Here is a 23,961-nt window from a genome sequence, read left to right as displayed (position 1 = left end):
ACTTGGGGGGTGTAAAATTTGAAAAGATCCTTCTTAAGAGCACAATCCCAATTAATTGGATAAATATCTTTCTGGCACATGAAGATAGAAGCTACCTGTAAGGAAGGGACAGTAATTTTCCAGCCTTATCATCAAATGTATAAGTGCAATTAATAGTGTAGAAAACAGTATTGTTTACAATTACCTTAACTGCATTTTCCAATGTCTAGCTAAGTTCCCTGTGCTTGCTATTTATTATTACCCTTCATATATATATATAGATACACACACACACACACACACACATACATGTATTTTTTTGAGGTCTGGCAGTTAAGTTCGTTTTTATCCTAGAAAAAGTGCTACATATGTCATTGCTGAATGTGACTATGGTCACCTTCAAAGTACTTCCCTTGGGAACCTGTGCACTGATGCCAATGCCTAGCCCACCCTTTACAATAATTTGGAACTCTTTTTCTGAAATGGCCATCAGAGCTGTCATCATATTAATCAGCCTTGTTTGATGTCCTGAATGTCATCAAAATGTCTTCCTTTCAATATTTCCTTTATCTTCAGGTAAAGGAAAAAGTCCATTGGGGGCCAGGTCAGGTAAACAGGGAGGGTATTCCAATACAGTTATTTGTTTACTGGCTAAAAACTCCCTCACAGAAAGTGCCTTGTGGGCTGGTGCACTGTTGTGATGCAAGAGTCATGAATTATTGGCCAAGATTTTCAGTTAAGATTCTCCTGGTTCTTTACCCATGTTTACTTGGTCTACTATGCTTTTCACAGTCAACTAAAAATTTTGATGCACAATCCAATGAATTTTTACAATGTTTTTATCAGTTCTCCTCATTACTGGCCACCTTGACCTCCCTTCATCAGTGGTACTTTTTCTCTTTCCTCAGAAAAAAACATTTAATCCATTTGTATACTTCCATTTTCTTCATGGCATTATCCCTATAAACTTGGATGAACATGTTTCTGATTTCACTTCCACTCTTGCCTAGTTTAAGAAGAAACTTATGCATGTTTGTTTATTGCTCTAATTCAAGTGCTGTCATTCTTGTGACCAAACACAAAAGCACACAACAAGAATAATGATCTCCACTCAGCATGACACTACCATTGACACAAACACAACTCTGAGACCCTTCTATATCAAGGTTATGAAACCCCGCCAAGTTGTTTGTACAGTGCTGCCAACATAAGTGCATGGTGGCAAGTTCATGACTTCACTGTCAGATCTCAGATGTATGTGTGCATATATAGCATATATGTGTGTGTTTATGAAGTCAGACAATTAAGTTCATGAACTCATTCTAGAAAAAGTGCTATATATCTCTTTGTTGACTATCACTACAGTCACCAGATGGCCAAGGGGAGTACTTCATGTATATATATGAAGTATATATACATGAAGTACATGTGTGTGTGTATATTCTCTAATGGTAAAATAAAAAGGACAAAAAGTAATGAAAATTTCCTCCTATGGAGACAATAAACTTTAAGACACTTAATACATAATCAAAATCAGGGGAAAATGTCCTGTTTTGTTTAAGAGCAAACGTATAGCATTTTTTTTTTTACTCGGTTTTCTTTTTTTTTTTTTTTTTTATTAAATCATAACTGTATACAATGATATGATTATGGGGCATCATACTCGGTTTTCTTTTTAAAGAAAATATTTTTAGGAAATGCGTGCTTTTGTTGCAAGCTTTAGCTATGAAACTGTTTTTGATGCAACCAAGGTTAGGAAGAATGTCTGGGAAAAATTATCCTGGTGGTCCAAATAATGCCACTTACCTGAAGATAAGGAAGCTGGAGGTCATCCCTTAGGTCTAACAGATGGAAGTATAAGTACAGTCATCTCAGTGTCCACTGACCTGTCGGGAACAAACAGCAGCATTAGAATCTTTAAGGTCTCCTAGAAGGCTGTTTGTGTATTACATTATTTTGTATTCCTGCTTGCTTTGATGTTGGCTAGAGCCGAGTAATGGCACTTTTTCTCAGTAGAAGCAGCCCAGATATGCTGATCATTGTCACCTTTCATGAATGAGTCTTGCATTTTGGAAAAGCTCTCTTCATTCCCCTTTGCAAATTGAAGTCTTCAAAATTGTTTCCAACTTAAACAAGCAGAGTCCGACTGCAGGAGCCTTCCCTTCCATTCTCACCATGATAAGCATATTTCTCAGGCCTATTCTCAATCTCCACCTTGAACTCTTTCGCCCTTTCTACTCCACATAGATCCTAAACCTCAGACTCTGGGAATGCAGACTCATGCCCCATATTTTGAAGACAGCATAAATATATGAATTATGAGGTGCTGGAGGCATAAAGAGAAACCTGACTCCAATCAATGTTAGTTTTTAAAACCAGTTTGAAATTGTCCATTAGCCACAGGCACGGTGGAACAAATGGTCATTCTCCCCATATATTCAACCCATGACCACTCTCCTGTGGAGAGATGACTATAAGTGACAAGTGAGAGTCCACTGCTATTAGAAAGGCCTCAATGGTGCAAGAAGTCATCATATATGGGATTGATTGAAAACAATAGCATTGTATTTTTTTATAGGAGAAGTTAAAAGCAAGAGTTTTAGGGTCAAATAGAATCCCTTTCAAGACCCTACTTCAATACATCTCCTCGTTCCTACAATAAAAATAAGTTAATATAACTACTTCATTAAATGAAGTTGTAAGTGGGATGATATGAAAAAGCCTTTGGCCTGGCCTAATATGTCCTCAATAAATGTCACTTGGCAATTGGAGTCCAATAGTAGCAGAAGTGAAATCTCCATCATCATCCTAACTAGCATCACCAAATGCCATGCTTCAGGGACAGTTAGAGGAGAGGGGAAAGACAGAGAGGGGTTTGTCCTTTCCAACCCCCTAGATCAGTGGTTCTCAACCTTCCTAATGCCACAATGTATTTGCATTGTTAATAAGGGGTCTCGACCCACAGGTTGAGAACCGCTGCCCTAGATAATCTCCATCCCTCACAACTCACTGTCCCCCCATCTTAGGGTCTCTATCTAATGTCTGGCACATGGGGCTCAATAAATCACTTTTGAATAAATGAAGGATTTGAGCATAATGTAAAAGTCAGTGATTTGGAAAACCTAGAAATGAAATTTGGGTCATAAGTAAAACAACTTAAAGCTGGATATCAGAAGGCCTGGGTGCCAGATTTGCCTCTTTTCTGTGCCAACTAGGGGATCTTTGATGATTCTTTAAAGATAGCTGAGCTTCTACACCCTTATCTATAGATAGGGAGGGTTACTATGATAAAAAAAAAAAAAACAGATGCAGTGTGTGAAAGTGCTACAGAAATTCTCAGGAGTTTATCATGATTTACATTGTGAATCATATAAGCTGAGTAAGTGGGAGTGTGCATATTTGTATGTAAATGTACACACAAATACACTTATGCATATATACACATATGGCTAGCAAAAGAAAAGCCAATCTAAAACTAGACAAATGCCAATATTTGATATTGGGAAGAGAGGAGGGAAAAAATGGAGAAAAAGAACTAAAGTCCCTGTCAACTGGTAAACAGGACTGAAACAAGGCCTGTAGGAAACAATCAGGTAAAGAGGAATCGTGCCCAGCACCACAGTTTGCTACTTGCCTATGGTCTTCCTGGCCTTTTAACTCCAGATACCAGAAAGTCAATGATGGCAGCTTGTTCTCCAACACTCTTGATACTTCCCACATTTGCTTTGGGGCCAGATCACTGTCCTTGGAATGTGTCCTGCACTGAGCCACCCTAAATGAATTGTTAAGAGCTTGAGTCCTGATTTTATTCCACACCTGGTAAAAGACAGTATCAATGATTTATTACCAGATGGCCATAATGGTATGCTACTGTCTAAAGATGCATCTGTGTCACTTTTTGTTAAAATAAATTACCTTATGATGATCATAATTTCATGACATGACATAATCAGGTTCACTTGCCCTTTGCTTGGTTCTGAGGCAAATGTTAAAATAACCCAGAATGCTGGGTGTGGTGGCTCATGCCTGTAATCCTAGCATGCTGGAAAGCCCAGGTAGGAGGATCACTTGAGTTCAGGAGTTGGGAGACCAGCCTGAACAAGAGCAAGACCCCACCTCTACCAAAAATAGAAAAATTAGCCAGATGTCATGGTGGCCACCTGTAGTCCCAGCTACTTAGAAGGTTAAGGCAGGAAGATCGCTTGATTCCAGGAGTTTGAGGTTACAGTGAGCCATGGTCATAACACAGTACTCTACCCAGGGCAACAGAGTGAGATTATATGTCAAAAAGGAAAAAAAAAAAAAAGAATAACCCAGGACAAGTTTTTAAAATTAGGAATTTTTTTAATGACTTTCTATTGGTTGATCTTTGAGAATCCAACTTTATCTTTACTGAGTACTGGTACAGTGCCTGATTCACATACTTCAAGGTAGTAGGTGAACAAATATTGGTTGTTCAAGTGTAAACTAGATGAGATGTCACAGGAAAGCTGGCTTGGTCAATTTTGTACATTCAGCTGGAAATGTAAGGATGCTGTAAGTTTTCAAGCAGAGAGGCAGAAATGTGCAGTAGTTAGTGTCGACTCCTACTTTGCTCATACTCAGCACTCATCTCTGCCATCAGCTATCCATATGACCTCAGGCAAGTTCCATAGCCTCAGTTTCCTCATCTGTAAAAATAGTATAGTAACAATGTCTACATTAGAGAGTTGGGAACATTAAGTAAGATACAAGTAGATAATGAACCTAACACAGATACCTTCTTGATATATTGTTTTTTTAAAAAATAAACTAACACAAAAATTCCTGGAGGTTGAAAAATGCCGGTAGTTGTTATTATAAATACTTTTACTGAAAAAAGCAACACCAACTTGCTTTTCTCCACTTCCCTGATGGAACAGTTATATTTAATATTATTCCAGGCCCTAAAAACAGAAGTTAAAACTGTGAGTGCTCAGCATTCCCTTTTACTTAATTGAAGCAGCACTGAAATGTTTTAAATGACTCCATTTAAGCGTTGGTTTAAAAAAATGTATTTTTTAAAAAGGAACTACTCTGAAATGGAGACTGTTCATTGACAGACATAAGGCAGTAAAACCCAACAAAATTCAATTACCCTTTGATTGAGTCAGGTCAGCCAAGAAGGGAATTATACATTTGAAATCAACAAATTGGATTTGGTGCTTTTTGTAGCCCCAGCAGCTGCTTGCTGACTAGTTCCTCACAGGATCAGAGGTGGCTTCGTCATCTTCCAGATTCTGTTGACTGACATGTTGTATCTATGTAGAACAGGAGTTTTTCCCCCCTGTTTATGTTCTGAATGAATTATTTGCTTCCAAAGTTATTTACAGCACCAAAACATATGCTGAGTATAAACTCTTCTCCCCCCAAATATAAAATATACGTGTATTTATGCATATATATATATATAATCACTGCTTAAAGAATCTTTCTGTTTTTATGTATATGAAGGGTTAATAATGCATAACATTCAAAATGCTTAGTTGTATAAATTGCATTCAGACTATTATGAGCTGCCATGCTCTTTTTTAAATGAAATATCCCCCTCCCTTTCCTTGGATTAGGCACTAATTCAAAACTTCACTTCTATTTCCCCTCTTTTTCCTGATTTCACACAAATATGGCTGGTGTGCTAAATACCCAGCTGTAGCTTACTGGTATTGTTAAACACAGTAGATTTTTTCAGTCAATTTTTTTTTGTCTTGTAAAGATCAGCACAATTAACAGTTCTTGTAAGTCAAAATGATAAGTTAGCAATGGTTGAAAATAATGATGTTTAGTTGATTGCATAAAAAAATCAATTCTTTTATTCTCACTGTTCCCACTGCACACAAGCCTGCTGGCCCAGTATGTGTGTGTTAGCTGAGGAAACTGGCATGTTGGACACATGCTGATCCAGGGTGCCTCCTGGTACCTGGAAAGTGAGCATGTATGTCTCTAAATAATTGTGACAGGTAACACAATTTTTGTTTTACTCATTGTTTATTCTAAGAAAATTATTCCATCTTTTTCTTAAGATAAAGACGTATATCTATAACCTGGCTGATGAGGTCCCGCACTGAGGGCCCCTGAGCAATGTCTCCATCTCATCCTGTACCACCATCCCCTTTCCTGCCATCCTCCAGTTCCCCAAGCCTAGCTCTGTACATGCTCTTTTCTACCTATTTTCTAACAACTTCATTGAGCTAAATCACATATAGTTAATCCACTTAAAATGTATAATTTCATGGCTTTATGGAGTTGTAGTAATCCATTCCTCACCACCAGCAATTTCAGAATACTGTTGTTAACCCAAAAAGAAATCCAACACCATTTAGCCATCAACCCCAATTCTCCCCAGCCCTAGGAATAGACCAACCTCCTTTTTGTCTCCATAGATTTGCCTGTTCTGATCATTTCATATGAATGGAATCATATAATGTGTGGTCTTTTGGACCAGCGTATTTCACATAGCATAATATTTTCAAGGCTTATCCATGTCACATACGTATAATGCAATCATGAGGCACCATACACTGGTTTTATATACCATTTGACATATTTTCATCACACTGGTTAACATCGCCTTCCTGGCATTTTCTTAGTTATTGTGTTAAGATGTTTATATTCTACATTTAATAAGTTTCACATGTACTCTTGTAAGATGCACCGTAGGTGTAATCCCACCAATCACCCTCCCTCTGCCCATCCTCCCCCCTCCCTCCCCTCCCTCTCCCCCTTCCCGATGTTCTTAGGTTATAACTGGGTTATAGCTTTCATGTGAAAGCCATAAATTAGTTTCATAGTAGGGCTGAGTACATTGGATCCTTTTTCTTCCATTCTTGAGATACTTTACTAAGAAGAATATATTACAGCTCCATCCACGTAAACATGAAAGACGTAAAGTCTCCATCTTTTCTTTAAGGCTGCATAATATTCCATGGTGTACATATACCACAATTTATTAATCCATTCGAGGATTGATGGGCACTTGGGCTTTTTCCATGACTTAGCAATTATGAATTGGACTGCAATAAACAACTTTTGTGAGTAGATCAACCAAGGAAAGATATGGCAGATGTAACTGAAGATCCCATTCATAAACAGATGGTCAAGATATCAGAAATCGAATTCAGAATTTGGATTGCAAACAAGATTAATAGAATGGAGGAAAAGTTGGAATTAGAAATTCAAGGAGAAATTCAAAAGTTGTCTCAAGAATTCAACGAATTTAAAGACAAAATCACCAAAGATTTTGACACATTGAAGCAAGAATTTGCAGCCCTTAAAGATCTGAAAAATACAGTAGAATCTCTCAGTAACAGAGTAGAGCAAGCAGAAGAAAGGATTTCTGACATTGAAGACAAAGCTTTTGAATGCTCCCAAACTCTCAAACAGGAAGAGAAATGGAGAGCAAAAATGGATCATTCTCTCAGAGAGCTCTGGGATAATTCGAAGAAGGCTAATATCTGCCTCATTGGAATCCCTAAAAGCAATGAAGTGGCTTTGCAAGGCACAGAAATTATGAAATTTTCTCCATGCAATTATGAAAGATAATTTTCCAATGTGGTTTCACCATTTATCAGTCACACCAGCAATGTGTGAAAGTTCCAATTTTCCTACATCCTTGTCAACACTCGTATTCCAATCCTATAATCTTTTTGATCATAGCCATTCTAGTGGGTGTGAAATGGTATCTCATTGTGCTTTCTTTATTAACTTTTGATGTGGGTAACATCTATTCATTGTTAAAGCTACAGCTTGAAAACTTTTGATGTGGGTAACATCTATTCATTGTTAAAGCTACAGCTTGAAAATTCACTTCCATAGGGGATTTTACCTTGACCATCCCACCCACTGACTAGCATAGGGCTACTCTCAGAAAACTCATCTTTTCTCTATAAACTTGAAGTTCAACATGGGCAGGCACCATCTAATTTCTTCTTTGCTCCCCACTCTGTCCTCAGCATCTAGTCATCTGGTAAACTATAAAGTTGTTTGTTTAAAAATGTGTTAAATGAATGACACACTTAAAAAAATGAAGAAAATTGTACATTACCTGAAAAATCACGTGTATTTGATAATTGACAAGGTTACCTTTTAAATCTATTTCATTTTTTATCAGTTCCATAGAACAAACCATTTTGGAGTATTTTGGTATCACTAAAAAGGTCAGGAAAGAGGTTCTACAATATAATTATAATGAATGCTTCCATTTTCTCAAATTTTACTCAAGCTGTACACTTTCATCTTTGTAAAGAAAAAGGCTCTCTGTGTCTACAAGCAAAATCAAGTGGACTGTGCATATAGTTCTTTCCTAAGTTAAGCAGTAAACAAAAAGGAATACTTTTTGAAAAAAAAGGGAACTTTGGGGGGCTGGATTTTCCTACCTTCACTGTCAACTAGGCCATATCCCTAGAGATTTCAATTCTGTAGGTCTGGGTGGGGTCCCAAGAATATGCTTTTCTTCAGTCTGGACATGAGACATTTATATGGTGTCTCTCCGAGTTAACTTTGCAAAAATATCCTATTTCTTATTTATTGAAACATACAACAAAGTCCTTAGTGATTCTAATGCCAGTGGTCCATGAGCTTCACACTGAAAAAAAGCATTCATCCTAGTTAATGTCCTCATTATTTAACATAAACACATTTTAATTTCAAAGTTAAAAAAAATCAGGCTCTCCAACAGACACAGATTTAAATCCCTGGCCCAACATTTACTATATGGCAGTGGTTCTCAACCTGTGGGTCGCAACCTACAGGAACTGTATTAAAGGGCCACGGCATTAGGAAGGTTGAGAACCACTGCTATAAGGCCTAGAACAAATTGGTTTCCTCATATGCCAAAAGGCCTATATTATAGAGCTTGTCGTGGGCACTAAATTAAATTATGCATACAAAACACAATATTGAGTACATAATAAATGTCCTAACATTAGTTGCTATTGTTATTTTATCATTATCATTATTATCTAAATTGGAAGAGGATGTGCACAACAAATCTATGTTAAAGGGATCAAGATTTACTTAGAAAAATACATCCTAATCATAAGTTGGAATTTACCAGGTTCATCAACGGCTTTCTTATCCCTGTTACTTTCACAGATAATTTTCCAAATGGCACTGGATTGTCATGTATAAGGCTCATTCATGTCTATTTTCTAGTGCTTCCCTTGTAGTCATTTCTGAAGAAGAATTTTGGCATCTGTATTAAATTACAGTTCACCACTTAGTTCTAGTGCACACCACAAGCTACTGTATTTGATATAACACATCTTTCTTAGGTGTTATTTACTGAGCAAAAAGTACTGCCCAAACATCTTATTTGTCTCTATCAAGTAATATATTGAGCCTGGATTCTATCCTGATAGAACTGGCCAAATAGAAGTTACAAAAGCTTAATAGAAATAGGATCTACTGGGCATCTTACAGAATCGAGAATATACATCCATTTATCACATAATATGTACTGAGTGCATAAAATATATCAGGCATTTGGGATACACAGAGGAAAAGAAAACCAAGATACCCTCTATAATGGAAATAGGACATTCACTGCTGAGGGGGCTGTGGAGACAGAACAAAACAAGCAATAACACGAACTACCAAGACAGCTGTACCTGGCCATGAGTGCTGTGAAAGATAATCAGCAAGGTGGCATGATAGAGAACGTTTGTTTTCAAAGGCAGGAGATGTTTGAGCTGGTACCTGAGCGTCAGGAGGCAGCCATGGGAAAGGTCGGGGCACAGAGCAATTTAGGAAAAGGGAACAGTCAATGACAAGACCCTATGACAGTGTTGTGTTTGGCATGAGAAACAGATAGCAGGCCAGTGTGGCAGGAAAGTGGCTGAACACACAGCTAGGAGCATATGATATAGGGCCTTGCAGGCTGGGTTGAAGAGAGAAAGCACAGGAGAATTTAACAGGGAGATGTCACAGTCTAATTTATTATCACTTCAGATTCCTTTTCCCCACCCTTCTCCCCTCTTTCTAAGGTGACAAGCTATAACTCTAACCTGTTGAGTGATGTTTAACTTCGATATTTATTTCCAAGTTTCCAGCTGTGGTCTCTGTAAATTCCTTAATGATTTTGTCACATAGGCATATCATAAGATTACCAGGGCACATCTCATTTTGCTGTGGAAGATGTAGACACAGGTCATCTATTTGTGTCTCCACAGCATCTAATTAATGTCCCCTTCAATCTGGTGATATAGGTTGCACCAGGTGACATTTGAGGTGCCTACCTGCGAGGGAAAGGAACGACAGAAGTTGGCACTGATTGGTGACTCCTCGTCCTCGGCAGAGTTCTTCGTCACCGTGGCTGTCTTTGCCTTCCTCTACTCTTTGGCCGCCACTGTCGTTTACATTTTCTTCCAGAACAAGTACCGGGAAAACAACAGAGGCCCACTCATTGTAAGTGGTTTTCTTTTGAAATAACTTTTTCTGTCTCTTCTAATTTCTTTTACTAATTCTTGAAGGACTCAGAGTTATCTGAGCCTTCAGGGTAGGTATTTGAAAGGAAATCACACACTTTCTTATCCACATCTCTTGGATAAATGACAAAAATATGATGGCTGTCAATCTTTTGTGTTTCTGGGCTGGGAAAGTTTCACATGATTTGCCAGAAACCCTCTGAAATACATGGCTAGAAATCTCATGAGATCTAGGAAAGCATAGTTAGTGAGGCTTGCTGCAGGTTTATTTATAATTCCAGCATTATGGAGTTAGTCAACCATTTTTATCACTGGTTATTTACACTGTATGACTTGTGCTTATTTGAAATGATTCCCTTAGTGTATGATAGAGTGGACATAGAACTGTTAAATTTGAAAATGGAGTTCTTCATATTCAGATCTCTCAATCCACTACCATCCCCACTCTCCACCTCACTTTCTGTTGACTTATCCAATTGTCCAAGGACTCACATGGTGAAATCAACATAGCCAGCATTTCCTAACATGGAACACATACACCTAGGGGCAAACAAAAACCCTCAGGTGGTACCTGAGCATGGGTAATTTTAAGGAAATCAGCTTTCAATTTCTCAGACTTCACAGGTGCATTTGCCTGAAATCTTTCTTCCTGAGAATTTCCTGCATGGCAAAATATTTTGCCATCTTCTTTCTTAATCACCTACTTCCATTTTACAAAAAAAAATAAAAATATTCATCCTTCTTTACCAACCCAAATCTTACTTCGTAGAAAATTTACAGAGTACAAAACATTCAAGGCCCAGAAAAAAGTGACCATTTGAAAGACTGGTGTTGATAAAAGTCAGTGCCACTGATGCCTGGGTAATGGTACTCTTTCAGATATAAGATTTCCAGTTTTTTGCTTCTGATAAAACTAAAAGTCTTAATCTACTTATCAGTCAATATATGATTAAAAATATTTTTGATAACAGATTATTACATGATCTTATACATGTAACTCATAAAGAAAGAAATTAATAACTCTGCTGTAACACAACTCTATCCATTCTCATCTACCCATTTACACAAGTGAAATTTCTCAGCATCTACATTTATAAAATGAAGAATGGAAAGAAATTCATCCTGAATCATGTCCCATTCTATGAATAATTTATATATATATACACATATGTGTATATATGTGTGTACATATACATATATGTGTATATATATGTACATATATATATATATAGAGAGAGAGAGAGAGAGAGAGAGCTAGCTATGGTCTGACTATGGTTTGTCCCCACCAAAGCTCATGTTGATGCTTAGTCCCCAATGTGGCAGTGTTAGGAGGAAGTGACGTTAAGAGGTGATTAGATCATTTAAGATGGATTAACGTCTTTCTTAAGAGACTGGATTAGTTTGGAAAAGTGGGTTGTTAAAAAGTGGGTCAGCATCCTTTGTCCCCTGTCTCTTTTCTCACAGGTTTATTTCTTCTTCCATTTCTCCACCATGACTTCACACAGAAAGAGGCCCTCACTACAAGTGCCAGATGTGGCCGCCCAATCTCAAACTTCTCCACCTGCAGAACTCTTTCTTTTATAAATTACTCAGTCTCAGATACTCTGCATAGCAACACAAAACAAACTAAAACAGTCCATCCATCTAAGCATCATAAATCTTAAATAAAATTTTTACTTCATACATTTAATAATTACATAACCAGCATTTCCCAACATGGAACACATACACCTAGGGGGAAACAAAACCCCCTTATTATTACATTTAATAATTACTTATTAAATGTATGATATATTTATGTTGTTATTTTTAACAATTGTGCATTAATAATACTTATAATAAGCACTCAACCCAAAGAAAATAAATACCCTAAAGCCTTAGGGTTACACATAATTAAAAGTAATTTAAATGTGTGTACATATTTTTGTTGCTGAAAAATATAATAGTGTAATCAATAAAATACTTTCCTCCAAAAAATATTATATTAGGCTATAAGTCTGTGAGGGAAGTGTGATAAAAATTCAAGTTCAAAGAGAACTAAAGGGAGATCCAAAATTTCCAACTGTTAAAGAAGAACTTGTTAATTAAATTTTTAATGGAGAATAGAGAATATCAAGTAATTATTTCATTGAAGACATTTAAAAATTGATGCAATAGTTATGGCTATAAATAGAAATACTTAAAATATGCAGGAAATTACATTCTTTGCAACTATTAACATTTTTAATAAAAATAAAATTAGATGTCAACTTTTCCAAGTAAGAACATAGTTTTAAAATTTTTTTTAGGGAATATGGGGATAAAATAAATACTACAAATCTCTCTTCTATGTATTACAGAGCCTAGAACCTTAAATTAAACAGACTGTGAACAGTAACTGGGAGAAGCCCCTGGTTTTAAACATTTTATTGTTACTTTTGAAGGGACTAAAGTTCAGATCTGCCTTACTTTAAAATGTTAACTTAGAAAAACAAGAGTAATGAAGCAGGATTTGAATCTTCATGGAGATGTCTGTATTCCTTCTCAAATTGGAACTAATAGTCTTAAGGGTTTTAAAATAGCTTTGACAGAGTCAGCTAACTTTGGCTCATCCCTTTCAGGACATATAGATAGGCACACAAAAGAGATTGCTGACGCAAATACCATCAAACAACATGCAAACGTAAATTCCTAGGCACATGTAGACATTCTAAAATTCTAAAATCCAAAGAGCCTATCCTGTGTTTTGGACAGAAGTTGATGCAGCTAGTTTGCATATAAAGTAGGAAAAAAAATCTATTTGGTTATATAAAACCACATTCTACTCATATGAAATCATCTTGTAAGGTGTGCTGCTTCATCTCTGTGTAAATAGTCTTTCCCATCTAACAGAATATAATGAAATCCTGAATTGTGTAATACAGTGGGTAGGTTTTGTTTTATTATATCGTGTGGCGGGGGGCAGGGAGCAGGGAGAGAGATAACTCCAGTAATAAAAAAGGAAAAGCTCCTAAATGAAACTTCTGTGATATTAAAAAACTTAAGCACTCATTACTTAGCAGATAAAAGTTAATTTAAAAATGGGCCTGAGTCATAGGACTCGCAAAATCAGACTGCATAGGATTACATAAGCCTATGTAATAACAAGCCTCACCAATTCAAATCCCACGAAGCTAAGGCCGTGATTAGGGAAGTGAGGTTGTGCTGCTGTACCATTTGTGAAGAGCAGGTTGGAGCAAATTCACAGCGTGAGCCAGATCTCAAGAGAGTGGTTCATATTCAAGAAAAATTTCAAATACTAGGAAAGCATTTGTTCAGTCATGAACAATAACTGTGCCTGTTTTAAATCCTACTTATTCAGAAAGATGGCTACTGATCATTACTTGGGCAACTTTGCTTTGGTTCCCATCTATTTTGTTGTTGTTCTTTTCGTTTTTGACCAAACACATACCTTTGCTAAAATTCTGTAAGTTGGGATTCTTCCAAGCCAAACTTCTAATCTGAAACAATGAAGTTACTATATTATGCGGACATGAGCTAATTCAGGCAGTTTTGAGAAGTTAGGAATCTTTCTAAGCTAGTTCACATCCAAAATTTAACAAATTCCCATTCTGATTTGTGGTCCCCTAGGTCATGATCATGCACAAATAAGATTAATGTGTGGGGAAGTGACAAGGAAGATAATGGTGATGACATATTAACTGGTACTGATTGGATATTTACTATGTGTTGAGCTTATTTAATACAACTTTAGTTTGGTGGCACCCATAGCTCAGTGGTTAGGGCACCAACCACATGCTCCAGGGCTGGTGGGTTCGAACCCGGCCCAGGCCTGCTAAATTATTTAAAAAAAAAAATACAACTTTAGTTTATATGATTATTCACATTTATAAATGATGAAAGGAAAGCTTGGAGAAGTTACCAACTATCCTAGGTCACGTTACTGACGGACACAAGGTACAGAGTTTCAACACAAATCCAGGGCCCAAATTTATAACCACCATGTAAGGGGGCTCAAGGCTCAACAATATGCTATGAAAGTTAGTGGAGTGGAGGTAGGTAAGACAAATTGGTTTATCCCTGTGGACAGCTAACATATTGTGTTTCTCTGGAAATATATAAACCACACCCAGTAACACCCAGGCTCTTCTGGTCATTTGACTGTCACAGAGGGTTTTTATTTGCCTCTAGGATCCATTTGGAATTATGGAATGATTGCCACGTATCAATGGTGTTAGAACCACTAGAGAGTTCTCCTTGCTATTTCTCTCTCTTGCACATAGAAGACACCAGTGAGGGAAAACAAGCTTTGAAAATAGCCAAGATCGATGTGTATAAATATAAATTAGAGATTGCCAGGATTGGTTCTTACACGTTCATAAGCAATTGTGAGCGGTTTCAGGCAGATGGAGGCCAAATTTCTTACTGGCTATTTTAAAAAATATTTTTCTACTGAATGTGTGACAAGATTACCCACCTTTAAGTAAAATGAGAATCTGAATGTCTTTAGAAGTAACATAATTGTTAGGGATGCTGGGTGACATAATGGTGAGAAAATTAGGCCAAAGAAATCAGCTAGCTACTGTACGTCACTACAATAAGTGCCTTCTTGTACAGAAGAATAAATATCAGTTCCCAGAAAGCAGAAATGGCCACCTGAATGGTGCATGATTGTGGAATTGAAATGTCACATCAGATTTTATCATTTTGTCATGCTCCTTAGAGTATAGATTTAAAGTCAATCTCCTACTTAGATTTCTGTGACAAAATGTTCTGAGCCATTTTCAGATCTCAAATCAAACAGTGATGCTTCAGGTTTTTTCTATTCATGTAAAATGGGTTTTTTTTACATGAATTTCATTGATTTTATCTGAAATTTTTTTTAATTTCAGATTAATATGAGGGTACAATTAGATTACATTGTTTGTGTTTGTTAGGTAGAGTCCAAGTTGCAGTTGTGCCCCTCACGCAGGAGGTGTGCCATGTACCCCTACATTATGCCTGTTAGGTGAGAGCACACCCATTCCCCTTCCTCCTCTCCGCTCCCTCCTCCCCCTACTTGAGTTTAATTTTGTTCTTCTCTTACATGGGTGTGTATTTGATCATCTACTGGTGTCACATTAGTATTGAATACATTAGATACTTGCATTTCCATTCTTCTGATACTTCATTAAGTAGAATGATCTCCAACTCCATCCAAGTTAATATAAAATATGTGAAGTCTCCATGTTTTTATGACTGAATAGTACTCCATGGTATACATATACTACAATTTATTAATCCATTCATGTATAGATGGGCACTTTGGTTAATTGCACATCTTGGTGATTATGAATTGAGCTGTGATAAACATTCTAGTGCATAGGTCCTTATGGTAAAAGGATTTTTTTTCTTCTGGGTAGATGTCTAGTAATGGGATTGTGGAATCAAATGGAAAATCTACTTTTACCTCTTTGAGGATTCTCCATACTTCTTAACAAAAAGGCTGTATTAGTTTGCAGTTCCACCAACAGTGTAAAAGTGGTCCCTTTTCTCCGCACCCTTGCCAATATCTGCAGCTTTGGGACTTAGTGATGTGGGCTATTCTCACTATGGTTAGTGATATCTCAAGGTAATTTTGATTTGCATTTCTTTGGTGATTAGGAACAATGAGCATTTTTTCATACTTTTTTAGCCATTTGTCTGTCTTCTTCGGAGAAGGTTCTGTTTATGTCTCTTGCCAAGCAATAGATGGGATTGTTTATTCTTTTGTGGTTGAGTAATTTGAGTTCTCTAGATTCTAGTTATCACCCCTTTGTCAGATTAGTAATATGTAAATATCTTTTACCGTTCTAAATGTTATCTGTCTGTTTTAATTGTGTCCTTAGCAGTACAGGAGCTTTTTAACTTAAGTCCCATTTATTTATTTTTTTGTTGTTGTTGTGATTGCCAATGGAGTCTTCTTCACAAAATCTTTCCTCAAGCTGTTATCATCAAGAATTTTTCCCACACTTTCTCCCAGGATTTTTATCATTTCATGTCTTAGATTTAAACCTTTTATCCATTGTGAGTCAATTTTTATAAGTAGTGAGAGGTACATGTCCAGTTTCAGTCTTTTACATCTGGATATCCTAGGAGATAGCCTTCTCCTAGCACCATTTGTTGAATAGGGATTCTTTCCCCCACTGTATGCTTTTGTTTAGTTTATTGAAGAGGAAATGGCAATATGAGACTGGTTTCATCTCTAGGTTTTCTGCTTTGTTCCATACATCTATGTCTCTATTTTCTGTCAATACTATGCTGTTTTGATCACTGTAGACTTATAGTATAATCTGAAGTCTGGTGAACTGATACCTCTGGATTTGTTTTTATTACTAAAAATTGACTTGGCTATATGGATTTTTTTTCTGGTTCCATACAAAACAAAGAAATATTTATTCAAGTTTTTCAAAGTATGATGTTGGTATTTTAATGGGGATTGCATTAAATCTATAGAATGTTTTAGATAGTATAGTCAAGAGTATGGTATGTTCTTCCATTTGTTAATGTTTTCTGCTGTTTCTTTTTTCAGGGTTTCATAACTCTCTCTGTAGAGATCTTTCACCTCCTTTGTTAGATATATTCCCAGGTATTTTATTTTCTTTAAAGATACTGTGAAGCGGGGGCGGCGCCTGTGGCTCAGTGAGTAGGGCGCCGGCCCCATATGCCGAGGGTGGCGGGTTCGAACCCAGCCCCGGCCAAACTGCAACAGAAAAATAGCCGGGCGTTGTGGCGGGTGCCTGTAGTCCCAGCTGCTCGGGAGGCTGAGGCAAGAGAATCGCGTAAACCCAAGAGTTAGAGGTCGCTGTGAGTCATGTGACGCCACAGCACTCTACCCGAGGGCGGTACTGGTGAGACTCTGTCTCTACAAAAAAAAAAAAAAGATACTGTGAAGGATATTGTGCCCTTGATTTGCTTCTCAGCTTGATGGTTATTGGTGTACACAAAGTCTACTGATAGACCAGGTTTTAAAATGTAACTTACCTTACAAGGCTGACATAATGCTCTAAAAATGAGCATATAATAAACAACATCCCATGTTCAATGACTCCTTACTGTAAGAGGTTTGGCTTACCATAACTACTCTAAGAATTAGGAAGAATCTCAATGTCCATCTTAAGATTCTGTAGAAAAGAAAGGATTGTGGTACTGAAACTCTTCTTCTCCTCTACCGTCTTAAGGGAGGAATGCAGGGGGAGGGTCCAGAGCAGGGCCTTCATTGGGGCATAATCAGGGATGGAAATCAAATTTTGCAGTTTCTGAGCCATTTAAAAATTGCAGAGACATCTCCCTCCTCCTCCCCTTTCTTCTTTTCCCTTCTCTCCCTTTCTCCCCTCTCAGTTCCACTTTATGTCTAAATATGTATCATTTTAATAGATAGTAAGCATCTTCAATGGTGCAAGCAACATGTATATATGGGTAAATTAAAAGCATTTGGTCTGCAGAAGAAAATTATTGACTCATTTTAACTCTACTGAAAATTGCCTGCTAGAAGTATGTAGATGGGCTTTGATAACAGAGAGAAGGAAGTGTAACTCCACCTAGGAACAAGGACACTTACTCACCTAGCTCCAGTGGCATGGATTTATTGTAAAACCACAACAGAACATCTGGAGGTTAATGAGCAGGATAAATGGGGAACTTTTTTTTTTTTAAGTTCTATCCTAAATACACTATATTGGGTGCTATTAGATAAAAAATAAAAACATTATTTGAGCTCCCAAAGTATGAATCTTGTTAGTCACAGGCACATTTGTCAGAATCCTACACTCTGGTATGGGGTGTGTGTGTGTGTGTGTGTGTGTGTGTGTGTGTGTGTGTGTTTCACCTCCACACTCTTTGAAACAAGAAATGTTGACAATACAAAAGGGCATGGACTTAACCTTAAATAACTGTGAATCTAAACTGCTGTAAGTTTTGCATCAACAAATACATTTCCCAGAATTGGCAAATAAATTAATGCATTTACAATTTTCCCAGTACACCATCTAGATATTTTATTAGATTTTTATATCCTCAGCTCCTTTTCAGCTTTTTTATGATTAGCAAATTCTTAATTACAATTTAATGAAGGTTAATCCCCACTGTATTTGGTACCATATTTCTCCAATTAACTAGTTAAACAAAGAGATGAGCTGTAGCCCAATAACCTTAATAAAGGCAGGGAACTGCTTAAAGGATTCATGCGATCCTTCCAGGGCTCACAGCTCTTCTCATCCTTTGTTTGAGTCAGTGCCTTCAGAGGGCTGGTAGAAAATGTCTGTCCCAGTATTACCCATTTTTTGTCAGATTTCCTCTTATTCCAGTTAGTTAGAAAATAAGGACCTAGAGGAAAGTTGGCAATGACCCAAATATGTCTTTCCTGTATATTTTCTCCTTTCATTTAAAATGAAATGAAATGTTAAGTGTGTCAACACTAGAGCCCATCATACCCAGGGGACACACATCTTCTTTTTCCACATAGACCAATGGCTCTCAACTCACAAGGAGGAGTGACTTTGCCTCTGACACTACTCCACCTCATCTCAGTCCATTTATGCTACTACAATAACATACCTGAGGCTGGGTAACGTATAAAGAATAGAAATTAATTTTCTCACTGTTTCTGGAAGCTGCAAACTCCAAAATCAGGCAACACCAAGTGCAGTTGTCCAGTGAGGGCTGCTCTCTTCTTCCAAGATAGTATCTTCTTGCTGTGTCCTCACAGGGTGGGAGGCAGAAGAGCAAGATAGCAGGATGCTCAATGAAACCTCTTGTATAAAGGTCCCATATTCCTCAGGGAGGAAACCTTATGGCAACCATTTCTTGCAAGTCCCACTTCTTTTTTTTTTTCTTTAATTTCAGGTTAATGTGAGGGTACAAACAAGTAGGTTACAATATTTGTATATGTTAGGTAGAGTCCCTCTTGTAGATATGTCCTGCACCCAAAAAGTGTGCCATAACCCTTACATTGTGCCCATTCATTGGGATCACACCAATCCCCTCCTTTTCTGCCCTCTCCTCCCTCCCTCACAATACTATCACAATGGCAACACATGAGTATGGAGAGGGAGACAAATTCAAATCATAGTATTCTGCCCTTGGTCCCCCGAGATTCACCACAGCAAGGTACCATCCTGGGGAAAGTGAGTAATACTCCCCAGAAAATTGAACTTGCTGGTGCCTTTATCTTGGATTTCACAGCCTCCAGAACTGTGAGAAAATTACTTTCTATTCTTTATAAATTACCTAGTCTTGGGTATTTTGTTATAACAGCATAAATGAACTTACACACATCCGCTCCCCAGGGACCTTTGGCAATGTCTGGAGACATTTTTTATTGTCTCTACTAGGGTGATATTGCTAGCATCTAACAAGTGAAGGCCAGGGACGCTACTAAATATTCCACTGTGCACAGGACAGCCCATCACAACAAAAAATTATCTGGCTCAGAATGTCAAGAGTGTTGAGGTGGAGAAATCCTGATTTATAGCAACAACCAGAAGCTATTGAGAACCCACTGTGTGCCAGTCACTGCACCAGGCATTTTCACATGTCTTCCCTTTAAATCCTTAAGATAATCTTTTGAGGAATGAGATAATTCCTATTACTGAAATGCAGAAATTAAGTCTGAGGAAGTGTGAAAGCCTTTCCCCAGGTTGCTTGCTCCAGAAGAATTTCAGAGGCAGCTGCTGACTTCACCTCAGAAGTCGCTTCACTTTTGTCTGAATAATTCCACTTAATAGGGAACCCTCTGCTTTCCACTGTACTCATTTCTCTAGGTCCATGAGCCTCACTGCTAGTTCTTGGCTGCCCCAACACCCTCTTGTGTTCCCTCTCTTAGCTACCCCCAAACTCTCTCTCTCTCTCTCCTCCAATTTTGATGTATTATTAGCTTTGTAGCTTTATCCAAAGCTCTGCCTTCTGATGTAGCTGGCATTCTAGAGAGGAAAATAATGCCAACTCAAATTCCATGACTAATTTTAGATGTTGTCATCAAAGAATTCCTGTGTTTTTCCTGAAGAATTTAGGAGCATTAATACTGCTCTTGACTCAATATCAAACTATGGAATTTGAGCCAATTGAGAATTTCCAAGCAACTGGGGCACTAATTTACCATGAAGGCTACCACAGTTAGTTTTGGCAAGACTCTCAAAATGGTAGAGAGCGGGACGAAAGGGGGAGAAATGTTTTCCTATTTAATGAATAGTTACATATAATTTTTTTGATAATTTGTCTTCTATTGGTTTTTCTTGTAGTACCCTCAGACTCTATTGATTTTTAGTTTCTGCTTTTCAATCAAACAAAAGTTCATGTGATGTTTTCTTTTTGGTAACAAGCCCAAGGTCCTTCTTGGAGTCAAGATCAAAATGATTATGACTGTGTAGACCTCACTGGGTCCCAGGCCCTGTACTAGCACCAAGGACACAAAGCCAAATAAAACCCAACTCCTGGCCTCAAGCTGCCTCCTTCATCCCTACCATCCTTGAGGGTAAAATCTGTCAATGGGAGACAGTTGGGGGTAGGAATTTATGCTCTGCACCAACTTCCTAGGCCCAAATCTCAGGACAACCATTTATCATTTGTGTGACTTTGAGCACATGGTTCCAGAACCTTTCTGTGCCTCCATTTCTTCACCTATGAAATGAAAATAACAGTGGGGCCTAACTCATAAAGTGCTTGGTCAGAGTAAGTGAATCATTAAACATAAAGCCATCGTAACATCCATCACCAGGCACCCAGCAGATGCTCATTAAGGAAGCCACTATTTTCATCAGCCTTATCATTATCTACTGTGGTGTCCACACTGTATTTGCTATGTAGCTGGTATTTACTAAGTCTCAACAGACTAATTGGCTAACAGGTGAATAAACCCAAATCTGTTGACTTTCTCATGTTCCGAAATGCCTTGGAAGAGCATTTATGAATGCTCTTTCATATTATGTTTTATTCTTTGAGTCCCCAAACTTGGCTCAAGCTGCTGTCATTACTGACAAATGCAATGAGCCCCAATATGGAGATTCACTGTGTCTCCCATCACTCCATTCCCCTCCCCTTGGCTCTCCCACTACCATCCTGGCTCTGAGATATTAAGCTCTAGGGCAGCAGTTCTCAACCGACCCACAGGAACTGTATTAAAGGGTTGCAGCATTAGGAAGGTTAGAACCACTGCTTTAGGGAAAGAGGGGAAAGAGCACAACTCCATTAAAACAACCAGGCTCCAGAGAACAGGAATTTGAATCCCTTACCAACTAGCAAGGGATTGTGCTAGCTGAAAATAACAGGAAGGTGTGAAGAACACAATGTTGTAATAGTAGAAACTTGGAAAATTCGACTGAGACATCTAATTGAGAAATAGTCTCAGACTTTCACACTCTGCCATCATTTTCTTAAAGTGGTCGATCTTCCCACCATACCTCCTCCCCAAGATGACAAAAGATCCTTGCAATTTGCTGAATTTATCCCTTCGAATCTGGAACAAGCACACACACACAGTTTTAGCTTCACAGGGGCTCTTAGCAGTTTAAGAATGTCTTGCTGTAATATCCACAGTTCATTTAACATTCATATAATTTGCACAAAATCCAGAGTTTGGATTTTTTCAGCCCTCTTAGCCCTTGTTCCCAGCTGGGTATCTTCATTTCCATTGCTTATTAGCAAGATTCTAATCAAAGGCACAGATTCATGCAAAGAAGTATTTCCAAATTTGCCCTGGGAACACATAGGAAGAGACTCTAGGTAAAACTGGCTTAGATCCCTGATGAAAGATGTGGTTATTGAAAATACTTGAGTACTTGGCCAAGGCATGATATCACTTTCCCTCCACCACCTATCTGAGAACTGCAACTTTGAATCCTCCTCCATGTTGTCCTGAAATGCTTTAAGAAACATCTCATCATTTTACATATTGTCTCAAGAAATACCTAAGCCTGAATTGCAAATGAGTTTTTTATGACATATTGCTCTACTGGCCAATTGACTAGCCATACCTGTGGGCAAAAAAAGTAGGTAGAATATTGACAATCTAGAAATTATAAAACAAAACAAAAGCAAAATTATTACAGTGGAGAAACAACTTATGAAAATTGCAGTTGAGATTAGGGAAAAGTGATATTAAATGCCAATATTTGAGCTGCCATTTATCTTAAGCACAAAGGCCTATTAAACAAAATAGAATTTATTTAATTCCCTAAATACCTTTAAGGCAGTTACCATTTTACAGGTGTAGAATCAGATTTTCAGAAGTTCAGCAGTTTTCACTGTGTTGCATAATAAATGAGTGTGATCCAGAGACATTGTTTCTCCATGGTGCGGTACTGATGCCCCATTTTACATGGAAGTAGGAAAAAGAAAAGCCAAGGAAGACTATCAGCTTAGTGAACACCTGCTATGTACCAGATGTGTGGGGATACAGTAGCATGAAATACATAAATCTTCAGCAGGCTAGAGGTGGCAATCAAGTCAATAAGACAAAGAGACATCACACAAAGGAAGTGTTTTGTTCGTTTGTTTGTTATTACTAGCGTAGGAGATACTACATTGAAATCAATAGGAAAAAGCATTTGCTACTGGTTTGGGTGGTCAAGGAAGTCTTATAAAGTCCATGAGCATTGACAAAGATAAAAACTAGTTGAATGAAAGGGACAGATTTTTGACTGGGAGTGGGGGATGGCTTGAGCCAGAAACCTGGGAGTAATAATTTAACAGTAGGCACCTCAGCTTCCTTCTATGGGGAAACCAGCCCTCTGCCACTCATATAGTCCTACTGGATTGTCAATTATGGTGACCCACCCAATACTGTACATCAGGGGTCCTCATACTACAGCCCGTGGGCCACATGAGGCAGTGTGATTGTATTTGTTCCTGTTTTGTTCTTTTACTTCAAAATAAGATATGTGCAGTGTGCATAGGAATTTGTTCATAGTTTCTTTGTTGTTGTTGTTGTTTTTATTGTTGGAGATTCATTGAGGGTACAATAAGCCAGGTTACACTGATTGCATTTGTTAGGTAAAGTCCCTCTTGCAATCAAGTCTTGCCCCCAGAAGGTGTGGCACACACCAAGGCCCCACCCCTCTCCCTCCCTCCCTCTCTCTGCTTTTCCTCCCCTACCATGACCTTAATTTCATTAATTGTCCTCATATTAAAATGGAGTACATAGGATTCATGCTTCTCCATTCTTATGATGCTTTACTAAGAATAATGTCTTCCACTTCTATCCAGGTTAAGACGAAGGATGTAAAGTCTCCAGTTTTTTTTTTTTTTTATAGCTGAATAGTATTCCATGGTATACACATACCACAGCTTGTTAATCCATTCCTGGGTTGGTGGGCATTTAGGCTGTTTCCACATTTTGGCCATTGTAAATTGAGCTGCAATAAACAGTCTAGTACAAGTGTCCTTATGATAAAAGGATTTTTTTCCTTCTGGGTAGATGCCCAGTAATAGGATTGCAGGGTCAAATGGGAGGTCTAGCTTGAGTGCTTTGAGGTTTCTCCGTACTTCCTTCCAGAAAGGTTGTACTAGTTTGCAGTCCCACCAGCAGTGTAAAAGTGTTCCCTTCTCTCCA

At 37.9% G+C, this 23,961-nt stretch overlaps 1 protein-coding gene across 2 annotated transcripts in view; it reads left to right on the top strand.

Annotated features, from left to right (window-relative positions):
* Positions 1-23,961, top strand: part of SYNPR (synaptoporin) — a 352,066-nt gene that overhangs the window by 272,976 nt on the left and 55,129 nt on the right. For both annotated transcript variants that reach the window (XM_053599734.1, XM_053599735.1), the window contains one exon: positions 10,200-10,398. In XM_053599734.1, coding sequence (XP_053455709.1) covers positions 10,200-10,398 — 199 coding nt within the window. The remainder of the gene's footprint in view (positions 1-10,199; positions 10,399-23,961) is intronic.

The sequence above is a fragment of the Nycticebus coucang genome, chromosome 8, assembly GCF_027406575.1.
Source record: "Nycticebus coucang isolate mNycCou1 chromosome 8, mNycCou1.pri, whole genome shotgun sequence".
Taxonomy (NCBI): Eukaryota; Metazoa; Chordata; class Mammalia; order Primates; family Lorisidae; genus Nycticebus; species Nycticebus coucang.
The sequence above is the reverse complement of the archived record's forward strand: the minus strand, read 5'-3'. Positions and strand labels throughout refer to the sequence as shown.